A 22,890-nucleotide genomic window follows, 5' to 3' on the forward strand; every position below is an offset into this window, starting at 1 on the left:
GTAAATTGGAAAGATAAAAGAATGCTTAAAAAAAACTTTTAGTTTTGGTTATACCCATTCTTTGTAAGCAAAAAAGAAAAAGCCAAGAGCTACAGGAAAAAGTGAATATGAGAAACAGGGAATGGCTTCTGAAGCAGTCTTGGAAGACATGAAAAGGTATGAGATCAAGAACTCAAGGAGACCATTTAGCCTTAATAAGAAGGAAAAAAGGTATCAAGGTATTGGGGGAGAAAAGAATTATAAGAGATTAGACCAGACCATGATTCCATTTGATAAAGGGAACTCCGAAGACAATGCAAATAGACACTTGCCTTATGTCATAGAGCATTAGAGAGTTGTCTGGAGGCTATGAGAGGTTACATGATTGTTTATATCTATGTAATCAGTATATGTCAGATCTTCCCAATCCCAAAGTCAGCTCTTCATCTGATATTCAATACTGGCTCTTACATATTATTACTACCACCACTACTACTGTTACTGCCATTGCTGCCACCATCATCACCATCAAGAGGCTAGGTTTCATGTAATTGGAAGGGTACTCTGATAAGGTTGATGGTGAGAATGTTGGATGGACACATGGTTAGATGGATAGACAGGAAGATAAATAGATGGATAAAGTGTTTATTTAGCACTTGGCATAAACCTAAGCATTAGGGATACAGATACAAGCAAGCCAGTCAGTACTTGCCTTCACAAAGCTTATGTCATAATGGAAAAGATAAAATATGAAGAGGAATTGACAGAGGTGAAAGGTATACCAGCCTTTGAGGAGTGTGGAGGTAGCTGGGAGTTGGCATGAGGGCATGGATCCTGACAAAATGGGCTAAAAATTCACCTATCAGAGTTTTACATCCAGCTGTAATCTTTCCCGTTGAATTTTTAGTGTGAATTTTTAGCAATCCACAAACACAACAAATAAGAGCTTGAAAATGTTAAAAAAAAAAAAAATACAGATTAAACTTAAAATTATGTCCTGAACACATTTTTCTCCTGAAAACGGGGCCTTTAATGTTAACTAATTAGCAGCTAAGGTTATATGCCTTGAATCCATAGGTAATGAAATTATCTTGAGTTCAACATTTTCTCCAACTATGCTCAACAGTCTTAAAGCAGGATTGAAGAAATCAGATGGTGGGGGTTACCAAGGAATAAGGATTTGAAGCTTAAGAAGGAAAAAGGAAGAGATGGAGGGGGAGAGAAGAAATATTTATTAATGCCATATACAAGCACTTAATCATGTGCCAAGCAGTATGCTAAGCAATTTGCAAATATTATCTCATTTGATCTTTATACAACAACCCCATGATATACACACACATGTGTGTATATATCAATATCTATATCTATCTATCTACATACACATCTTGCAATTGATGTTGAGGAAATGGAGGAAACTAAAGCTGACAAAAAGATGGAAGATCAAAGGAAAAGAGATTTAAAAGATTCTGTAGTAGAAGTGACAAGCCATGGGGTCAAGGCTGAAAATGAAGGGTAGCAAAGCCAGAGGAAGAAAGGTAGATGAGGATAATAGAGGTCATATAAGGAAGGTCAGGAAAAGGGGGAAGTGTTAGTTTATTGTGAATAAACCTCCAGGAAAGGGAAGAGAAGAAGAGAAATTAAAAACTAAAATTTCAGAATTCTAGACCCTAAGTTTGAATGTGAAATTCCCAGCTAAGGGTAGACTTTCCTTGAGCAACTCCAGGAACATGGCTCTCGAGACAGAATCATTCTCTTACCTTTCAAGGCAATCTATTGAACTTTCATACAACTTAATTGCTCAGAAGTTTTTATTTTTGTGAAGTCAAAACCTACCACCTTGTAACTCCCATCTATTGCTTCTAATCAAAAGTTGTAACATCTAGATGGCTCTAGAAAACATGCCCAGGACATGACAAAAAAAACCTTGAGTCACCTTTTCTCATCAGTTCAGGTGAGAGGACCCAGAGGAGAAAGGTGACAATCATTCTGTTTATACTGTACGGGAATTCACGGTTCTTCCTACTTGTTATCAGCTCTATCCCCTGGGAAACTTAACATCATCTTGTTAGCTGTTGCAAGAAGGCGATTAGTTCCATTTTAGTCTGTGTAATTTCATCTCTGAGAGGCAGCAGAGTGGATGGAGAGACATCCTTGAGGTCTGGAAGATCTGGGTTTCAGGCTGGTCCTGACACTCCCTGGCTTTGTGGTCCTGGCCAAGTCATGTAACATCTCAGTTCTCTAGTCTAGATCTAGAGTCTAGAGTCTATGACTATAAATTGCAGAGAAAATGCCAATGTGGATTTATAGAAGGAGTTTCTCCTCCCTTTCCCTTAAGGAGTACCTTATATCAATGAAATCAAAGGTTTAGTTCCTAACTGGGAGATAGCTGAGTCGGCTTGGTGGAATAGTAGATGGAGTACTGGTCTTATCGAGAGAACCTAAGTTTATACCCTTCTTCAAACACTTACTAGGCAAATCTCTTAACTGCAATTTCCTCAATTGCAAAATAGGGATATTAATAGTGACTTCCTCCAAGGGTTATGGTAAGGATGCATTGGAGACATCAGTAAAGTATGTAACACAGTGCCTGTCACTTAAAAAAAAAAAAAAAAAAGGCTGATTTTCTCCCTCCCTATCTTAGGGTTTGCAATACCAGGTCTTCATATATGCATTCATACCTATAAGACATATGAATGATTCCAACCAAAGCCTGAGGGAGTCATTTGACATAATCTGTCTATCCTAGGACCACAAGAATGAGAGAAACCTTAAAAGTAAGAGAATGATTCTGTCTCGAGAGCCATGCAGCAGGACATGTTATGATTTCAGCCAATAGAAGTGGGGACTCAGGGATGCCAAATCTGGTTGCAAACTACATTTCCACCTGTATTTCATCTTACTTGCCTCCATTCCAAGCATATTTTATTTTACTCTCCTTAATAATTTTCTGTTCCAGTCAAATGAGTTTTATTTTCTTGCTTTTTTTGTTTTTTGGTTTTTGGTTTTTTTTGGCTGAGGTAATTGGAGTTAAGGGTCACACATCTAAGAAGCGTGCAGCAAGTGTCTGAGACCAGATTTGAACTCAGATTCTCCTGACTTCAGGGCTGGCGCTTTCTTCACTGCACCACCTCGCTGCCCCCAAAATGCGATTATTTATAAAGTGCTTAGTACCCATCCTGAGACATACAAATTAGATTGTTAGTAGTTCCTCAGACTCAGCATTCTATGGGAAAACTCAAAGGCTAGGTTTGTTTCTGGATACACACACACACACACACACACACACACACACACACACACAAGATTGAAATGGAAGACAATACTTCTTCACAATATTGTTCTACCTAGAATTTCTGTTCTCATCTTTTCCCAAAACCTTCCTCTTTTCATTTACAAGGGAAACCAAAAAGATTATGTGGTTGAGAAAAATCATAGTCCCAGTAATCTACCAACTCTAGTGAAATTTCTTGGCAAGATTCTTCCATCCAAAATTGGTATTCCTTCCAAATACTCCAGAAGGAGTAGAGCAGGAGTTACAAAAAATTTCTAACCCTAAGTCAGATAATTTCCTGAATCAAAATCCTGCAATTTGGCTCCAGATAAAGAATTCTCAATTACCTATGGGTGTAACTTGGCTATCTGGCTGTTCTGTGTCTCAAAAGAGCTTGGGCTCTAGAAATAAATACTTTCCTTCTTCAGAGAAAAGCTATGACTATCTCAGACTCATGATTTGATAGATCCTTTTGGAGAAGAGATATCTGAGAGATTTTTCTCTAATATGTATTAGGTGTATGATGACCTTGAAGAGTTGCTGTGCTATCAGGAGATGATATGTTGACTTGTGCAAGAATTGAATTTAAATGAATTTACAAAGTTGTCAGTACTACTCTTTCTTCCAGGGTTGAAGAAGTCCAATAGCAAGACAAATGGCAAGACAACTGATGATGGCCCAGAATGCAGTGGATGACCTTGGAATATTCCACGTCTGACCAAGTTTGAAGCTTTCCACCGTACTTGCTTCAGCTTATCTTCATGGTCATAGGAACACATTGTTCTCATATGCCCATTCCACCAGGTAGATAACCCCAACTCACCAATAGGTTGAGGTCTTTGGTTAGTCTCAAAGCCCAGTGTAGCTTGTCTGCTGAAACTGCTTTAGTAGGTTTTGGTCACTACACAAAGCCAAGAAGGCTTCAGCTTCTTGCAGCCACAGGTGAGAGCTAAAAGAACACCAAATGTGGATGAACACTTCCAAAAAGGGCTTCCCACAGAAACATCCAATATACCCCATCTATATCTGTATATTATAAGTGTACCTGATGCCCAGGATGCCCTACCATCTCACTTGTGTCTTTTCTTCCAAGTCTCAGTTCAGGTGCTTCCTCCTTAGTGAAGTCTTCCTTAATCTGGTTCAATCATCCCTCATACTACATTATATTTACCTATCTATACCTCCAGTGCCTAGGGCACTCTGCTTTGCTCAGAATTCACAATATATGTTGGGCTGAATTGGATTGACCCTCCTACTAGGCTATAATTTAGGATTTTCATCATTTCTTGTCCCTAATTGCCGAATTTCTAACTCTTGTTTTCTCTCTCCTCTCAATCTTCATGTCACCCCCTCCCCATCATTCTGTCTCATTTTCTTCACCCCACTCCCACCCTAGTCTCTTCATTTCTGTTCCTTCCTAGTCCCTTGGGCTCTACCCCCTATTCCCAGGCGGGTAATCTGTCTTCCTCCAATTTCATTCACCCCTCCCCCTTCTCGGTGGGAAAATACCGTCTGGTTATCAGTGTTTCCACCTGGGACTCCTTAGCTAGAGCAAATAGGGTTGCAGGCCCTAGATCTGAGAGTCAGCAGGGCTGGGTGAGGTAGCAGTGTCAGGAGACTGAAGAGGACAAAGGTGGGGGAGAGGTGGGCACCCTTCCCGCACAGCGTGTGCCCTCCCATCAATCCCAGCTCTTTCTGCACTTCCTGCTTTTCCCTGCTGTAATATACCCAGGGCTCAACTTTCCTTCTCCTGAACCGAATACTCTAAACAGAGCACTTCCCTGCCCTTCCTCTCTCCTGCCCTCATCATCCCCTCAGTTGCATCCATCCCCAGCCTTTGGGGGCTATCGACCATGGGGGAAGGGGCGTTAATGAGACTCCCCCCCAGATGTGGGGAGGGGGCACTGGAGCCAAGCAGCTGATAGAAGAGACTGGAGGGGGAGTGGGAAGATGCCCTCACAGGTGTGGCTGGAGGCCCCCCTGGCAAGCATCCCCTCCTAGTCTCTTTTCTTACCTCTGAGGACTCCGAACAAGCCCAGAGTGGATCCTGTGAGCTAGAGGAGGGACCCCACTCTAACCCCGTGCCCCCAGCCCACTTTGGCTCCATCTTTATCCTTCCATCCCCTCCGCCCTCCCCTCCTCCCCGTGGGAAGTCTGGGCTGGTTATCTACATCTCCACCTGCTCCCAAGAACAAACAGAGGGAGTGCTGCTGCTGCCAGGTACCAAGGGGAGCGCTCACTGGTCCTCGGCCGCTGGGAGCCCCCTCCCCCAGGCAGAGTCCTTTCTAAGGTCACAGCTCCCTGAAGTCTGTCCCCGGTGGAGAGTATGCGAGTGAGTGCCGAGGACCATTGGAGAGTGTCATTGTCACCTGGTGTGTCCCTGGGGCTGCGGGACCAGAAACACGACCGGGCCTGGCAGTGGCTGTCCCGGAGCCCAGGGTGTCACCGAAGGGGTGTCCCGGGGGGTTATTCAGTCAGCTGTCTTGGGGGCAAAGGGTTATTGGGGAGGTCACTGGGTACCCGGGGTACTGCCGGGCTCGCCAGAGCTGACGGGGTGCGCTGGGACGGAGGACCCGGGTCCGCGCCCCCGCATGGAACAAGGCTCCCGGGTCCCTGCTCTGCATTTTGGCGCCCCTTAGGCCGATACGGTAGCAGGGCTTAAGTAGTACAATTAAAACGTGGGATCCAGCCCCCCGCTCCCGCCTCCCCGCCCCCGCTCCCCCGCCGCAGCGGCAGCCGCAGCCCCGCGCCCGACTCCGGGGCCCGAGCGGCAGGAAAGAGAACCCGCCCCCCCGGTCCTGTACCCCCCGCCCCCGGCCAGCAGCCCCGCGGCGGAGAGGGGGGCGGGACCCCGGCTCCGCCAGGCTCCGGAGGAGAGAGGCGGGGCTCCCGGCCCCCCGGCCCCAGCAGCAGCGGCGGATCCCGCCGCGGGGGAGCGAGGCTGGGAGCCCCTGGGAAGGGGAGGGAGACGGGGGGTTTGGGGGGGCACGGAAGAAACCCGCAGGAAGAGATCTGCCGAGTCCGGCAGAGACCTAGGGGGAAGGGACGGGAGGGGGGAGAGATCCGCGTGGGAGCGCAAGGTGCCGGCCGGAGGCAGAGGGCGGAGCGGACGCGCACCCGAGGGGCCGGTGCGGGGGACTCGGGGGCAGGCGCCGGAGCAGGTGGAAGCGCGGCCCCTTCGGCTCTCGGGCGGCAGGGGTCTGTCCCAGGCCCGCTTCCCTCCCGGGCACATGGAGCTGCTGGGGCTGAACCGGAGCGCGCCGGGGCCGGAGCCCCAGTGCGGCCCGGGTTCCCCGTCCCCCAACAGCAGCGCCAACAGCAGCTGCGACTCTCCCCGGGGAGGCTCCGGAGCCGGCAGGTCGCCCCGAGGTAAGCGCTCCCCTTGCTCAGTGCCCCTTGCTCCGCCTCTCTCGTGCCCGTGCCTCTCCCACCGAGGAGCCCAGTCCCTGCCCCCCCACCCCTCCCTTCTCCGGCTTCCCCTGCCCGTCCCTCAGCCTCGGTGCCCCGGGGGCCCCACCAGCGACTGGGGCGAAGGGAGCAGCAGCAAGGGTGGTGAGGCTGACGGAGAGCGTCGGGGGGCACAAGGGCGAGAGCGCCCGAAGAAATCCCTGACAAAAACTCTTGACCTGCAAGTCTTCTGCGTGCAGGGCCCAAAGGGAGTGTATGTTAAACCTGATAGTGACCCCCGAGAAGCTGCCGGAGCGGAAGAGGCGCTGGAGGCCCAGAGCACTAAACACCCCAGTTTACTGAATTCCCAGTGTTTCAGACCTCCTCCTCCTGCCAGGATCTGGTACCTTTCTCCCCAAAACGTTCTCCTTGGGGAGTCTCTCTAACTGACCACCCTCCCTGTCCCATGGCCTGTCCTCTCCCTCCCCCGGCAGCCTAGTGCCCACCCCATCCCCATGTCCAAGATTGTGGGATGCTCTCACATACACTCTTACTCAGAGCCCCATCCCCTTAAATTCCTCAGTCAAACTCCCCTCCTCCTCCTTAGCTCCTCCGGCTTCCTGGCCTCCCTGGCCACTATCGCAGAACCCTCTGATGTCCCTGCCCACCCCTCATCCACCTCCAGATTCTGGTCTTTCTGCCCCCACCCATCCTCCTTGTGCTCTTGGTTTCTCCTCCCCTGCCCCTCAGTATCCTCTGGCCTTCCATAGGACCCCGGCCTTTGTGCCCCTCCTGGCGCTTTCACCTTCTCCTTCATTTCCTGGAAGACCTGAGTCACCTTTTCCAAGGTGCCTTCCCAATTTGACTCCACTTTATTCATGCCCTTCATCTGGGAATTCTTCAGGGCATATAGAAATCGAGCAATTAGTTTGCACTTGTGCTTTGTTTTCATCTCTCTCTATTTAGGGTATGTACCTTCTGGGGCAGGTATCACTGAAAGGATGTTGGGATAAATGAACAGTAAAAACTTTGAAAATCATCAAGTGCTAATAAATCATGTGAAATGAATAAAAAGTAATAAACTAGTTACCTAGAGAGATCAAGATAGAGGAAAGATACAGAGATGAATGGAGGCAGAATAGAAGCTTTCAATCTTTTCTTAGTCCAAGCACCACTTTGATCAGAGATCCCCAAGGGATTTCTCCTTCTTCCTATGGCATGTCCCTATGAACCCCCAACAAACATAATATGGTGGATTTGGAGGAGCCCTGATTTGAATAATACTTATGACACCTTCTAATAAATAATCTTTGTCAATTGATTTAGCCATTCTAGGCCTCAGATACTTCAGATTCTCAGATTCTTAGCTCCATGATAAGGGAATTGAACTAGATGCCCTGTAAGTCCCTTCTAGGTCTGAATCAATAACTAACCTACAATAGGGAAAAATGGAGCGTCCATTTCACACGATTGTCATGCAGGTTGAATGAGACGTTGCATCACAGCACTTTTCCAATCTTGAAGGGATTTTCAATGATAAATATTAGCCTGGGCTAGTGGAGAGGTCAGCCTTGGATCCCAGAAAACTAGGGGCAAGTAAGTGGCTTGACTTCTTAGTCACCCAGGCAATTCTCCCAACTACAAGCTATAAACCAAGGAGTTTCCACATGTAGGAATTCCTCAGATTATATATATGTATATATCCCTGGAGAAGAGGAGCAATATTTGTAAAACCTCATGAGAAGATGTCTGATTTTTATGCAATATCAGGGGCAAATTACTAATTTTCTCTTAGAAACAGAAATATATGTGAGAGAGATAGGAGTGTGTGTGTGTGTGACAGAGAGAGAGAGAGAGAGAGAGAGAGAGAGAGAGAGAGAGAGAGAGAGAGAGAGAGAGAGAGAAAGAAAGAAAGGAGGGGGAGAGAGGAGGAAAGAGAAAGGAGGGAGAGAGAACTGAGCTAGGAAACTGTGTACTAGAGTATATGGGAGGGTTTCTTAGGTGGAAGAGTGTCTGAAAGAGTGGAAAGGAAGACTAAGCTAGGGGAATATGTGTGTGTTTGTATATGAGAGGAAAGGAGGGTTCTCAGAGATGGGTGAGTATACATGTAAGTGAGCCTGTGGAGCTTGGGAGAGGGAGTGAGGTTAAAACAGGAAAGTGAGAGAGTGAGGTGGATGACCGGAAGACAGGCAGACTTAGACATTAGATCCAGTAGCTGGACTCAGCTAATGAAAAAAGGGGGAGGTTCCCTGCCCTGTGCTCATATATTTAGTTTAGCCTGGTAATTAAACTTGCTTTGGTCATCATCCCTGATGAAGAGAGTTCAGACAGCCAAGCTAGCTTCTTCCTTCCCAGGCTGAGCCCTGTCCCAGGGTCCCAAAGATCACCAAGTGTAGCTGGTTTTTTGATCTTCAATCCCATCTCCTTCTTTAGCATTCTACTTTCTTTAATCCTCTTGTCCCCTTCAGAGAAAAGTTCTTTCCCTCCTGGTTTCCATACCCACCCCTCTGGCTGCTGGAGAGTGCTGCACTGATGTCCTGCAAAGATGCTAGCATCATGGATCCAAATCTGGGAGGGACCTCAGAGGTCACCTAGTCCACCCCCATTTTTGAATAGGAAAATTGAGGTCTAACAAGTGGGAATGATTTGCTTAAGGTCCCACAAGAAGTATGCCTTAGAGATAGGATTTAAAATTCTTTACAGCTGCACTGTCCTTAGTTTGCTCTGTGACCTTGGACAAGTCACTGTATCCTGTAGGCCTTCATTTCCTGATCTGTATAATGAAGTGAGTTCCAAAGAGATGTCAGTGTTTAAAAAAAAAAAAAAAAAAGAATTGGGCATGAAATACATCATTATAAAAATTATAATCACATTTTTATAGTTCTTAAGATTTACAAAGCACTTTCTCATAACAAGTATGTAAATATAAATGTGTAAATATCATTGCTGCCATTTTAAAAGTGGGCAGGACAGATGACAGAAAATAAACTCCTCATAGGCAAGAATTTTTTACTTCATCTGTGTAATGCTAGTATTTAGCATAGGATCTGTCCTGTAGTATGCACTTAAACATTCTTAGTAATGGATTGATTGATGAGAAAATTAAGGCTTGGAGAACGGAAGCATCTTGTCATGGATCCTAGAACTAGAAACATTTAGAGAAAAACTTCAAACTGAGATCTTTTTTCCCCCAAGTCCAATAATTTGTCATCAATGCTGCACTGGCTGTTAACATATTGATGGGACCAAGAATGCTTGACTCTATTTTAGAGGAAAATACAGAGAAGTAAACATGTTTTCACATTGAAAAATTGCTTTCCACAACAAAGTGTCACTGAGATGTAATGGAAGAAGCTCTACACTTGAAGTTGAAGTTTTGACTGGGCCCATGGGAAAGCAGTTTAACAGGAAAAAGCCAAGGCTCTGGAATCCCAGGGTCTGGATTCGGAACCTACTGCTAATGCTCTGTATCCTAACTAACATTAACATTTCTGGGCCTCCATTTCCTTTTCAGCGAAATGAGATTTGTTGGACTAGATGGCCTTTGAGATCTTTTCTGGCACTTCATTGATGATCTATAGATGCTCTCAGTCCTGATACTTACTGGTCGTGGGACTATGGGCAAGTCCTTTACTATTGTGAACCTCAGTTTCCTCCTCTGACATATGTGCTAATAATACTTCCCCTTCTGATTTTGCAGAATTTTAGAGCTGAAAGAGATCTCCCAGCCAGTTAGTCCAACCTGTACATGAACAGGAAATCCTTCTACAATATCTCTATCAAGTAGAAAACCAGTCTTTCCACTTGAAGACCTCCAGTGAAAAGGAAATCATTACCTCCCAAAGCATCCCATTCTACTTTTAAAAGCTCTAATGGTTAGAGAATTTTTCTTACATCAAATTGAATTTTTCTTCTCAGCAGTTCCCACCCACTGATCATAATGCTAATCTCTGGAGCTAAGCAAAACAAGCCTAATTTCTTTTCCAAGTGACAGCCCTTCAAGCACTTAGCTAGCATGTCTCTCCTGAGTTTTCTCCGATCCAAGCCGAACATCCCCAATTGTGTAATAGAATGATTTCCAATGACCATACCATTCTGGTTATTTTCTTTAGGACACTGATTCAGTGGTGTCAAGCTCAATTAGAAATGAGAATCACTAAACCATACATAAGAATCTCTGTGGGCACATATTGACTTAGAAAATCACATATTAACGTTATCTGTATTTTATTGTATTTTTATGGATTTAATTAAATTTTTCCCAATTATATTTTAATATTACTCAGATAACATTCATAAATATTATAAGCCTGCAGGCCTTGTGTTTCTCAACTGTTTTAACTTATCAATATTCTTCCTAAAATGTGGCACACAAAACTGAGTACAATACTATAGACATGGTCTATCCTTGCAGAACAATAGCCTAAACTATTATGTCCCTTGTCCTAGCCATTATATTTCTCTGAATTCAGTCTCAGCTCACTTTAGATTTTTTTTGGCCACCATGTCCCTCTGTTGCCTGATATTGACCTTGGAATCCACTAAAATCCCTAGAATCATTTTCAGACAAACCAATATCTAGCCATGCCTTTTCTAATCCTGTATCTATTAAGCTGATTTTTTTGAACTCAAAAACAGGGCATTATATTTGTTCCTGTAAGATTTCCTCTTGTTAAGGGCTGACTCATCATTCTAACCTGTTGAGATCTTTTAAGTCCTTATTCTGTTATCTAATATGTTTTTGTCATTTGCAAATCTGATAATCATTCTAACCTTCATCTGTGTTTTATTGATAAAAATGTTAAATAGCATAGAAACAAGAATATAATAGTGCAATAGATAAGAGTTCTCGGTCTAGTCAAGAATACAGGAGTTCAAATCCAATCTCAGACACTTACTAGCTGTTTGACCTGGGCAGGTCAGTTAACCTTGCCTCAGTTTCCTCAATTATAAAATGGAGATAATAATAGTGCCTATCTCCTAAAATTGTTGTTGTTGTGAGAATCAAATGATGTAATATTTATAAAGCATTTAATAACACTTCCTGGCACATAGTAGGCATTTAATAAACACTCATTTTTCTTTTTTAATGACCTTCTTCTCACCCTAACATAAAGCTATCAATAATTACTTTCAGGGTCTCATTATTCAACAAATTCCTGAATTCACCTAACTAAATTGTCATTTATGCTGTATAGGAAGGGGATCAGGGGAAGAGGGGAAGAAAAATTTGGAACACAGGTTTTGCAAGGGTGAATACTGAAAACTATCTTTGCATGTATTTTGAAAATAAAAGGCTGTTATTAATATATATAAATCATAACATAAATAAAGTCATTTAACCCACAACTCGCTGTTGTTCAAAAATATAGTTTTAAGAAACTGTCAAATGCTTTGCTTAAATCTAAGTATATTGTGCCTATAATAGTCTCTTGATATCCTAGGAACTCTATTTTAAAAAAAAAAGAAAGAAAATGCTTTTAGTGTGGTATATCTTGCTCTTAATAAGACTTTGTTTCTTTGTTTGAATTCTCTGAAATCCGTTCTTCCATAATCTCAGCTGCATCTCAGACATTAGGTGGAGGGGGCACTTGCTCCAAAGGGTACTATCATTCCTACTTCAAGCAACTACTTTCTCCTTGTTAATCAGTATTAGCCTCAAAACAATGGCTTCCCTTATCATTTCCTCAGCCAGTTGTGGAATGATTTTTCTCATTAAGGCAAAGCAACCATTTATCAACCATTCTGTCATGGTAGAGAAAGAGCTCCCATGAATGTTAGAATAATTAAAGTCTTCCTATCACTACAATACTGTGCTGCCATCCCAGGTTTGTTATGTGTTTTCCAAACATTTTCTCTCTTCTTTCTGTCCGGATGGTCTATACAACACTCACGATAATGTGGTTTCTGTCTTTCCTTTCACTGATTCTTACCCAAATGCTCTCCTTTTCATGTTATTGGCTTTTTTCTCTCGAGTCCTGGATTTCTTCACCTAAATGTATCCTCAATAATATAATCCTGTTTGATTCATTCTATTCGTTTTGTATTAGATAGATATACCTTGCCATAGCTCTAATCCAGCCAAGAGTTCCATCCTAATCAATTCTCAGTGATAACCATGACATCAGATTTGCCTCCTTGCATTAGAATGCTTCATTCACTCTCAATTTATTTCCTGTACTTTGTGAATTTGTGTATAGACATCTGAGGTCATGAATTTTCTTGTTGATTCTCTTCTTAGATATTGTTTTTTGTGAATTACTGGTGCTTTTTATTGAAAGGTTTCTTCCTATTTTGCACTGACCTCCCTCTTTAGAATGTTGGATTGGTGTGTGTGTGTGTGTGTGTGTGTGTGTGTGTGTGTGTGCAAGCCCATGCTCAAGCAAGCATGCCATTTTCTCTCTCCCTTTCCTTTTTCAATTTAAAAGCATCTTGATTAGATTTACAAGACTCCAGGCAAATATACTTTGAGCAGTCCTCATTAGGTGTACTTTATCCCCAGCCAAGAGCCTATCATTCCTGTGTTTTCAGTTGTAGTCCATAAATCTAAATCTACCAGGAGTGTTGTGAAGAAAATGCTTTATAAACCCTTTTAAAGTATGAAAGATATGGGAAATATTATTATTTTGACATATCATTTCATATTCATATTGTAGAGGGAAAAATACCAATTCACATTTTTTTTTACAGTACCTCATTCATTTTTCACAAAACCAATGGGTTCCTGAGGAATAACTTTGGAAATGCTGATTTAGATATTCTCCAAAGGCAGGAGTTCTTAACCTTAACGAAGAGATTCATGGATAGATTTCAGGGGATCTAAGAACTTGGAACTTTTAGTATTTTGATGTAATTAATTTCCTTTGTAATTGTATGTATTATTATGCACTTAAAAACATTCAGAGCAAACAAGGTTTTCATAAGCTCACTAAACTCCTAGAGGGGAAAAAGGTCAAGAATTTACTCCTCCAAGGCCTTTTTCAGGTCTGGCATTTTAATTCAACAAGCATTTATTAAGTCCTTACTATGGGTTCATTGCTATGGATATAGTGAGAGAGACTACACAGTCACTGCTCCCAAGAAACCTAAAATCAGTTGTGATTTTGAAGCTAAAAAACCTCATCATCACACCATCTGCTCTCTCTCTGACCTTTCAGTGGGCCCTATATCCTTCTTAATGACAGTCCGACTATCCTATTTGTTCTTTAGCTTTTCTGGCTGGCTGAATGAATGAATGAAGTGGTCTATCACCATTCCAGAGTAGAACTGCTGCTTCAGGATTTGCTGAAATGTTTTCCCAAGCACCACCTTGGTGTGGTCCAGGCAAAGATCTGTCCACCTTATTCCTCTTCTTCCTTTTCTCATTCTCACATCTTTCTCAATCTCCAGAGCATCCACCCCATGTGATTTGTGGGATTGAAAATGGAAGGTGAGGAATGAGGGAAAGAACCCTGCCTCATACTTCCAGCATCTAGATATTGCTTCATTTTCTAGATTTGTTAGTCCTCCTAAGCCTCTCTACAGCACGTCGCTGGGAACTATCTCTAATTGTGAATCTTTCCATGCTTTAGCTTCCTAACTCCAAGCTTTCCTGAGTATCCCCACTTTAATGAATTTTTCTTTTTTCTTTGTCTCTTCTGTTCCTCTTTCAGTCAGCTATTAATCTTTCTTTATTTACTGCCATATATGCTGACTTCTTGCTTCTCTCCGTCCCTACAATGTGGATGAACATCAACATATGTACTCAATCTGACAACAAAGTCTTCTACAAATACTGTTAGCTCCCTTGATGTCTGAGGAGTGAAATATGGACCTATCTTTGGATAGTCTCTAGTCTGTGAAACATAAAAAATCCCTAAAGAGGCCTGCACTTAGTTAAAACTACTTAATTGGGATGGTATGTGGCTTAAGGAAAGTATATGAACAGAAAGATTGCCCAGGCTTCTTGCACTTTAAAGTATGCAGATCCAAAGCCCAGACTCAAATCCATGCATTATAGGAAAAAATCAGGCAAGAGCTCTAAGGAAAGTATAGTATTTGTATAGTCATTCCTTTGGAATGGGCCCATGTCTGCAGTCTACCCAAGCTGCTGTTACCATTTTGAAGTGGATTTCTCATGCTTCCCAGCATTGGGTCAGTCATCTTGGCTTACCCCATACTCTGTGAAAGGTAACCTGAAGGGATGCAAGGTTTTAATACATAATCTGTATTTTTTCCTATTTAAAAAATTCTTTACTTAAATTTGGGGGGGCAGCTAGATGACACAATAGATAGAAGACTCATCTTCATGAGTTAAAATTCAGTCTCAGACACTTACTAGCTGTGTGACCATGGATAAGTCTTTTAACCCTGTTTACCTCAATTTCCCAAATGTAAAAGGAGCTGAAGAAGGAAATGACAAACCACTCTAGTATCTTTGCCAATAAAATCCCAAATGTGGTCAGGTTCAGACATAACTGAACAACAATAACAAATATATGATAATTATTCTGATACTTAGCTGCAGTCTTTAGTATCCTTTTCTTCTCAAAGCACAAAGATAAACAAATTCTCTTCATTTAACAAACATTTTTAAAAGTAGGGATCTGTTTTTATGTAAGATAAATACTGGAGGAGATATGGTCAAATAGAGGTAGTCACTGTCTTCCACATCATTAATTGGGGAAACAAAGTAAAAATGATTAATTACAAAATAAATTATTGAGTGGAAAGAGTGTAACTTTGGCTAGAAAAGCTGGATGGGAATCCCCTCTTCATGCTACTTTCTACCTTTGTGATGATGGGAAGTTAATTCATGTCCCTCAGCTTCAATTTACTCAAGGCTAACATTCAAATAGGTGATCTCAAAGCCTTTCAATTTTCGGTCCTCTTCTCTATGTGTAGAACATGAGCATGTAAGAGAATAAGAAGTATTATGAGGTAAGGTGAACAGATCACACATCATCTTTAGCGCCTATAGTGGAGAAAAAGCCTTATTTCTAGTTCTAGTTAGTTCTTCACACAACTCCAACAGGCTTTCTTCCAGTCATTAACTATCTACTTAAAATTCACAGGGGGGATAATTTGCCTTCTCACCTCTGCTCTTTAGCTCTGAAAGAAAGAGTGTTGCCTCTCTGCACATTTCTCCCAAGGGAAAAATGCTTTTTTATCTCTGTTTCACTCTCCTGGAGGACTTGGTTTCAGAACATTTCCTTCTCACTTGAGGTTCTACAAATGACAGATGTAAGAGAGGAAAGATGTAATGGAGTCACTACTCCTTGCCAGTCATGAAATTTCTTTCCTGGTTAGGCTTTTGAGTCTCTCAAATAAGACCTTTTCTGTGAAGTAATGAGGTAATACACCGGATAGAGTACTGGAGCTAGAATCAAAGAAGAATTAGATTCAAATCCTGCTTCAGTTATCTAGCTGTGTGACCCTGAGCAATTCATTTAATCTTTTTTTTTTCCACTGTAAAAACTGGAATAATTATAGGTTCTACCACTTAGAAAAGTGGTAAGACATGAACTGATGCTAAGTGAAGTGATGGAGCTAAGAGAACATTGTACACAGCAACAAGATTGTATGATGATCAATACTGTTGGATGTGGCTCTTTTCAACAATGAGGTGATTCATTCCAGTTCCAATGGTCTTGTGATGGAGAAAGCCATCTGCACCCAAAGAGAGGACTATGGGGACTGAGTGGGAACCAGTATTTTCACCTTTTTTTGTTGTTGTTTGCTTATATTTTGTTTTCTTTCTCATTCTTTTTCCTTTTTGATCTGATTTTTCTTGTGCAGCATGATAATTGTGGAATTGTGTATGGAAGAATCGCACATGCTTAAAATATTGGATTACTTGCCATCTAAAGGAAGGGGTGGGCTAAATGGAGAAAAAAAAATTGGAACAAGAGGTTTTGCAAAGGTGAATGCCTGTGTTTCGAAAACAAAAAGTTTTATGTATGAAAAAATAAAATGGGACTTATAAAAAAAATAAAATGGGATTCACAAAAATAAAAAAGAAATGTGGTAAGGGTCAAATGAAATGACACATGTAAAGTCCTTGGCAGATTTTAAGCGCCATATGAATGGTATTATTATTAGTGTCTAATTTCCCTAGAAAGGTGTCTCTTGGCTAAGTTTCATCCACAGCCACAAATGCTTCTTAACCATGTCACTCTCTCAGCTCCGTTTTCTTCCAGAATATTTTAATCTTCAACTGAATAGAACAAGACTTCAGGCGAAATTAAGGAGGATTTTCTCCAAAGAAGAGGGTTGGAGAGGGGCCCTAGAGCTGGAGGGAAGGGCTCCTGGGCTGGCGGGACCTCATCTCCTGTAGGGCCTGACCCATCTCTGTTGCCCTCTTCCCCGGGTCCTAGAGCTGGAGTTGGCAGTGAGGGTGACGCTCTACGTCGTGATTTTCCTGCTGAGCGTGGGCGGAAACATGCTGATAATCACCGTGCTGGGCCTGAGCCGCCGCCTGCGCACGGTCACCAATGCCTTCCTGCTCTCGCTGGCTGTCAGCGACCTCCTCCTGGCTGTGGCCTGTATGCCCTTCACCCTCCTGCCCAACCTCATGGGCACCTTCATCTTCGGCACCGTGGTCTGCAAGGCTGTCACCTACATCATGGGTGAGCTCCCAGTCTAATACTGCCTCCTGGACCCCAAGGGGAGCGGAGGGATCTGGAGGAGGTGGTGAACAACTTTCGGGTTCTGCGGTTGGGTCAATGTCAGCCTCCTGGCTTCCGCGGTTGGGTCAATGTCAGCCTCCTGGCTTCCGCGGTTGGGTCAATGTCAGCCTCCTGGCTGGGATCGCGGATGGGGATTGGGGTGCAGGAGGGGTTTGAGTTCATACGAAGTTGCCCCTGGCGTCAGTGGACACGGTGATCACGTGTGTCCTGCCCCCATCTTTTCCCCAGGAGTCTCGGTGAGTGTGTCCACCCTCAGCCTGGTGGCCATCGCCCTGGAGCGCTACAGCGCCATCTGCCGGCCTTTGCAGGCGCGCGTTTGGCAGACTCGCTCGCACGCGGTGCGTGTCATCGTGGCCACGTGGCTGCTGTCCGGGCTGCTCATGCTCCCCTACCCCGTGTACTCCGTGGTAAAGCCACTGAACCCCCGCGTCCAGCAGTGCACGCACAACTGGCCCAGTCCTCGCGCGCGCCAGGCCTGGTAAGCTTCCGATCTCTGGCTCACCCAGTGCCCTTCGTCCGTGAGTGCGCCCCTTCCCTGGTCCCTGCAGCATCCTATAACACCTCTAGTTCGCCGAGACCCTGTGACTGTCTCGAGGCTGTCTCACTCCTGGCCCCAAAATCTCAGCTGCTATGATAGAGGCAACTTTGAACCCGCCCACCCCTCCCCCAGATTGCACTTCCGCTTCTCTGACCACTTTGAGTGGGATCGAGGGAGGTAAATAAATTCGAGTAGCGGCCCTCGCTGAGGGCGTGGTCAGGGATGCTCCGCCCCTCAAGTTTCAGTCCCCGGACCGTTTCCCAACTCCTTAGTAATTGCCCACGTGTGGGTCCCAGATGCAGAAGGCAGTTGTCCCTGAGCTGCTGCGTGATTGGTTAGGATGGAGAGTGGGCGAGGATGCTACAGTAGCCAGGTACTCCTACACGCGGCTTGGACCGGTGAGGAGGAGCGGGAGGCTCAGGGCGAGGTCAGCCGCTCTTGGATAGGATGATCTGGATGGCCTGGCCCCTCCCACTCCGCAGGTCTGTGTTTCTCCTGCTGTTCCTGTTCTTTGTACCTGGCGTCGTCATGGCTGTGGCTTACGGCCTCATCTCCCGAGAGCTCTACTTGGGGATCCGCTTCCAGAGCCAGAGCCACGGGCATGGGCAGCGGGGCCACAGCGGCCACCACAGACACGGTGGATTACCTGGCGGGCCAAGCCCAGGTGAGTGGGAGGTGCCGCTGGTCAGGGGGGCGGGACTCACGTCGGAGCTATCACGGATCACCATCTAGAATTGGAAGAGAGTAGGGGTCATTGAGTGACATTTTACAGATGAGGAAGGTGAGTCTCGGAGAGGCAGGTGCCCAGGTCACTCAGGAAGGGACTTTAGGGGTCACTGAGTGACATTTTATAGATGGGGAAACTGAGTCTTAGAGAAGCAAGTTCCAGGCCACGCAGGAAGGAACTTTAGGGGTCACTGAGTGACATTTTACAGATGGGGAAAGAAGCTCAGAGAGACTGGTGCCCAGGTCACTCAGTGTCACAGAAATGGGATATGAGTTCCAACCCTTAGAAATCACTTTATTTCCATATAAAGAAACTGAGGCTAAATGACTTGCCCAAGAGCACACAGGGAGTAAGTTTCAGAGCTAGAGTCCCCAGAACGCAGGTCCTCTAACTCCCAGTGCGGCACTGAGGGGCTCAGAGTTAGGATGGGGAGGTCTCAGGAAGAGCAGTGTCAGAGGCAGTTAGATGTCAGGAGCCCGGGACTAGGTGGCTGGATGGAGTGTTGAATTCCTAGAGCCACCCTGATTTTATTCCTTCTCCCTCCGCTTAGCACTCTCCAATGGGCCAAGTCCCCCGGCATCGGCTGGCCAGGAGGGGGATGGCTGCTACGTGAATCTCCTCTCAGAACAATCGGGAATGGAGCTCTCGGCACTGCCCTCCACTGCCTCTAGAAAGGACCCCCGAGGCCCCGGACCTGGGGGGAGCTCATGGCCGCCTCAGGCTCAGGCTCAGCTGCAGGCCAAGAAGCGGGTGGTCCGGATGCTGCTGGTGATTGTGGGGCTGTTCTTCCTGTGCTGGCTGCCATTGTACAGCGCCAACACATGGCGTGCCTTTGACAAGGAAAACGCCCATCGCGCCCTCTCCGGAGTCCCTATCTCCTTCATCCACCTGCTCAGCTACGCCTCTGCCTGTGTCAATCCTCTGGTCTACTGCTTCATGCATCGGCGCTTCCGCCAAGCCTGCGTGGCCACTTGTGCGAGGTGCCGACCCCGCCCACCCCGGGCCCGAGTAGCCCGGGCTGGGCCCCGGTTAGGCGATGACCATGAACTTGACCATCCCACTACCTCTCTGTCTCGGCTCAGCTATACAACTGTCAGCACACTGGGTCCTGGCTGAGGGCAGCCCAAGCTAGGCAGTCCGCGTCTGGTTTTGGAAGACGTGGAACCAGTGCAGAGATACACTGCCTCTTCTGCCTTGGGGAATGAGTCCTTTCTGCCTTAGGGAAAATGGGTATCTTACTACAGGAAGCCTGGTTCCCCTCCCCCAACTCCTCCCCCAGGGTGGCACAGGTACCTCCCCCCAGGGACCATAGGAAGTCTTACTCTGACCCTGAGCCCAAACAGTAAACTGCCACTGGGTACCCAGGACCAACAGTCTTGACATGAATACACTCCTAGCAATCGCATACCCCCAGACCAGAAAGACTTCCCTGACAAGGAGAGAGGACAGCCACCATGGCATAGTCCTACCTGAGGAGCTTCTAAAGGTAGCACAGGTGACCCCTGACCTACTAGGAGCTCCTCTGGTCGGGGAAATGAACCTCACCTACCCCTGCACTGAAATTCCCAATCAGCACTGAGTCCTGGATGGAGACCCAGCACTCCCCCTGGGAACGGGCTCCCCAGTCTGCACTGAGCATCCTGGCCCTGAATTTAGATCCTGTTTCTGGTAGACCACGATTCACTAACACCCTGCTCACATATACTGAAGAATCCAAGAAGGTAAATAAGACACATGAATGTCAAGGAAGATGTAGGAATAAACTTAGCCTCTGTTCCTGACACGAGTGTCCTTGTGGGGTCAGAAGTTACAGTCAGGCTCAAGACTAGAGTATGGAGAGAACAGCCCCAAACCAAGTCCTTTGTAGAAAGGGAGGCTCTAGGCAGGGATCTGCCCCCAGACCCTTTGCCTGCCCCGATCTCTATAATCCCAAATGTCTTCTCCATGCACTCTCCTCACCTTCCCCAGTGTACCACCCGCTAGTTCTTCCACTGTACACATTCCTTATCCACATGACAGCCTTTCAAGCACTTGAATACAGTAAACCTGTGCCCTCTCTCTCTCTCTCTCTCTCTCTCTCTCTCTCGAGCCTTTTTCAGGCTAAACATCCCCAGTCCTTCAGGACTTAAATTGAGCTGTCATTTGTGTAGCACTTTTAAGATTGACAAAGTGCATCTGTTCCCTTCATTCCTTCATCTAGTCTGAACTGTATGGACTTTAGTCCCCCACGCACTGATTGCCCTCTTGTGGACATTGTCCAATTTGCCAGTGCCCTTAAAAACAGTGTGCCTACAAGTCACCACAATACCCCAGAGAAAGGGTCTGAGAGAGGCAGAGTCCAACAGTGGAACTGTCATCTTCCTTGCTTTGGACTTTTGCCCATTAAGAAGATGTTAGCTTTTCTTGACTGTTTCTTGCAAACATGACCAGCATTCCTCTTTCCCCAATAAATTGTTATTGCTTAAAAACTTCCATGGCTTAGCGGAGGGTGGCAGTGGTTTGAGTGGCCAGGAGACTAGGCACTAGGATAAAATTTACTGTTACTCTGAGCAGATTTCATGGTGTGTCAGGGCAAGCTCATCTGGGCTCAAGGCCACTCTCTCCATAAGGAGGTATCCTTACCTTTGCACCTTGGGGAACTTAAAACAAAGGGATACCTCCAGTAACAAGAGATGGAAGAAAACAGAAGAAAATCAGATGGAAAGGCAGGGTCTGGCCAGACAATGAAGAAACTCAAATACCAGACAAAGGGGTCTGAGCTCATGACCATATAACTTAGCATTTCCAACATGTTTAAAAGTCTGTGTGAAGTGTGTGCTACAGGTCTCAGGTTCAGAATGAATTAAAGAGCCTTTATTAAGTGTTTACTATGTATCAGCTTCTGTGCTCAGACCAATTTGCCTTTCTGTTAGAAATTTGTCTTGGGGTCAAGGGACAGGTTGGGCCTGGATAGGGAAAGGGAACAGCTTCTCTTGGAGCCCAGTTTCCAAGGCTGATTAGTGCTCCAGCTGCTGGGGAGTGAAGAAAGCTTCCTACAGAGACCTACATTAGTGGAGAGTAGGGAGAGGATGCTGGTACTCTGGGTTCTAGGAACTAGACTTGCCCTGTAGTCAGTCTCATGGAGGCAGCTTGGTGCAAGAGGAAAGACTCCTGAGCTTGTGAGACAAGGGATAGGAGTTTAGGTTCTAGCTTATCCCTCAGTTCTTTGTATAATTTAGATCTCTGGATCTCAGTTTTCCTGTCTAAAATGAGGGGGTTGGACTAGCTGCTCACCAGCTAACACTTGATAGCTTTGAAAACCTATTGTTGTAATATGAATCATGCTCATGGGTGGTATTTTCTCAGGAGGCACACAGGAAAAAAAGACCAAGGGGAGGGGGGGAAACTGAGGAGAAGAAATAATAAAGAAAAAGGTATAGATGTGGCTGAGCAAGGTAAGTAAGAGAGGATAAAATGGGAAAAAAAGGTATGAAAGGGTAAATAGAAGTGGGGTTGAAGGAAATAAGGTAGGATAGGGAGATTGAGGAAGGGGTTGGGATAAAACTGGAAGAAAGGGTGGGAGGACTAGGAAAAATGTGGAGAGGGTGGAAATAGAAATGTGGCACTATAGAGAGTGGAAGAAATAAGAAAATATAAATCGTAGAGTTTGAGCTATCAATGTGTGATGAGACCATCAGATCCTATTCTTTCCTTTTACAGATGAGAACACTAGAGGCCCAGAAAGGGCAAGTGATTTCCCCCAGATTACACAGGTTTTGAACCCAAGTCTTCTTGCCTACAAGTCCTGTACCATTATCCAATGCTGGGTAAGGAGGAGAAACAAAGGTAGCAAGCAAGAAAAATGGGAGAGAATATAGTGATATCAGAGTAAGAATATAAAGAAGACTATATCTTCATTCACTGGGCATTTGGTCAGGGAAGGTCTTGCTCTAGAGGTGAGAAGGTTTTCAAGAATAATCTCCAGTAAATGGCTTGAATTTATTCTGATCAGCAAAAATATCACTGCATAATTAATCACACATAAGGACCTTCTATATGCTGTTGTGGTGCTTTGGAATAGTGAAAGCAACTATATCACTGGAACAAAAGATTTTATAGTTGAAAGAATTCTTAGAAAAATTCTTCATTTTATGGATGAGGAAACAGCATCAGAGAATAGAATCACTTTGTCCAATATGGATCAGGAGTGAGATCTGAGCCTCTTCTTGGTTTCATTTTCAGTGGCCTTTCCATTAAGTATTTCCTCCTACCTATCAGGTATGATTAAATATCTTATTGATAAGGTTCCACAACACCTCATTTTAGAAATGAAGCTGGA

At 44.9% G+C, this 22,890-nt stretch overlaps 1 protein-coding gene across 1 annotated transcript; it reads left to right on the top strand.

The window, feature by feature from the left end:
• The first annotated feature begins 6,420 nt into the window (after positions 1-6,420).
• On the top strand, positions 6,421-22,333 carry CCKBR (cholecystokinin B receptor). The gene is made up of 5 exons (XM_031962071.1): positions 6,421-6,622; positions 16,996-17,247; positions 17,536-17,785; positions 18,328-18,509; positions 19,123-22,333. The coding sequence occupies exons 1-5, from the start codon at positions 6,484-6,486 to the stop codon at positions 19,686-19,688; spliced, it is 1,389 nt and encodes a 462-aa protein (XP_031817931.1). The 5' UTR covers positions 6,421-6,483; the 3' UTR covers positions 19,689-22,333.
• Positions 22,334-22,890: the final 557 nt, after the last annotated feature.

This window comes from Sarcophilus harrisii, chromosome 3 (genome assembly GCF_902635505.1).
Source record: "Sarcophilus harrisii chromosome 3, mSarHar1.11, whole genome shotgun sequence".
Classification (NCBI taxonomy): Eukaryota; Metazoa; Chordata; class Mammalia; order Dasyuromorphia; family Dasyuridae; genus Sarcophilus; species Sarcophilus harrisii.

Bases quoted from the DNA above. Each gene is read 5' to 3' on its own strand.
- CCKBR (XM_031962071.1), top strand. From the start codon at position 6,484: ATGGAGCTGCTGGGGCTGAACCGGAGCGCGCCGGGGCCGGAGCCCCAG. The intron at 6,623-16,995 runs GTAAGCGCTCCC...CCCGGGTCCTAG, and splicing joins AGCCGGCAGGTCGCCCCGAG to AGCTGGAGTTGGCAGTGAGG. The intron at 17,248-17,535 runs GTGAGCTCCCAG...TCTTTTCCCCAG, and splicing joins GGCTGTCACCTACATCATGG to GAGTCTCGGTGAGTGTGTCC.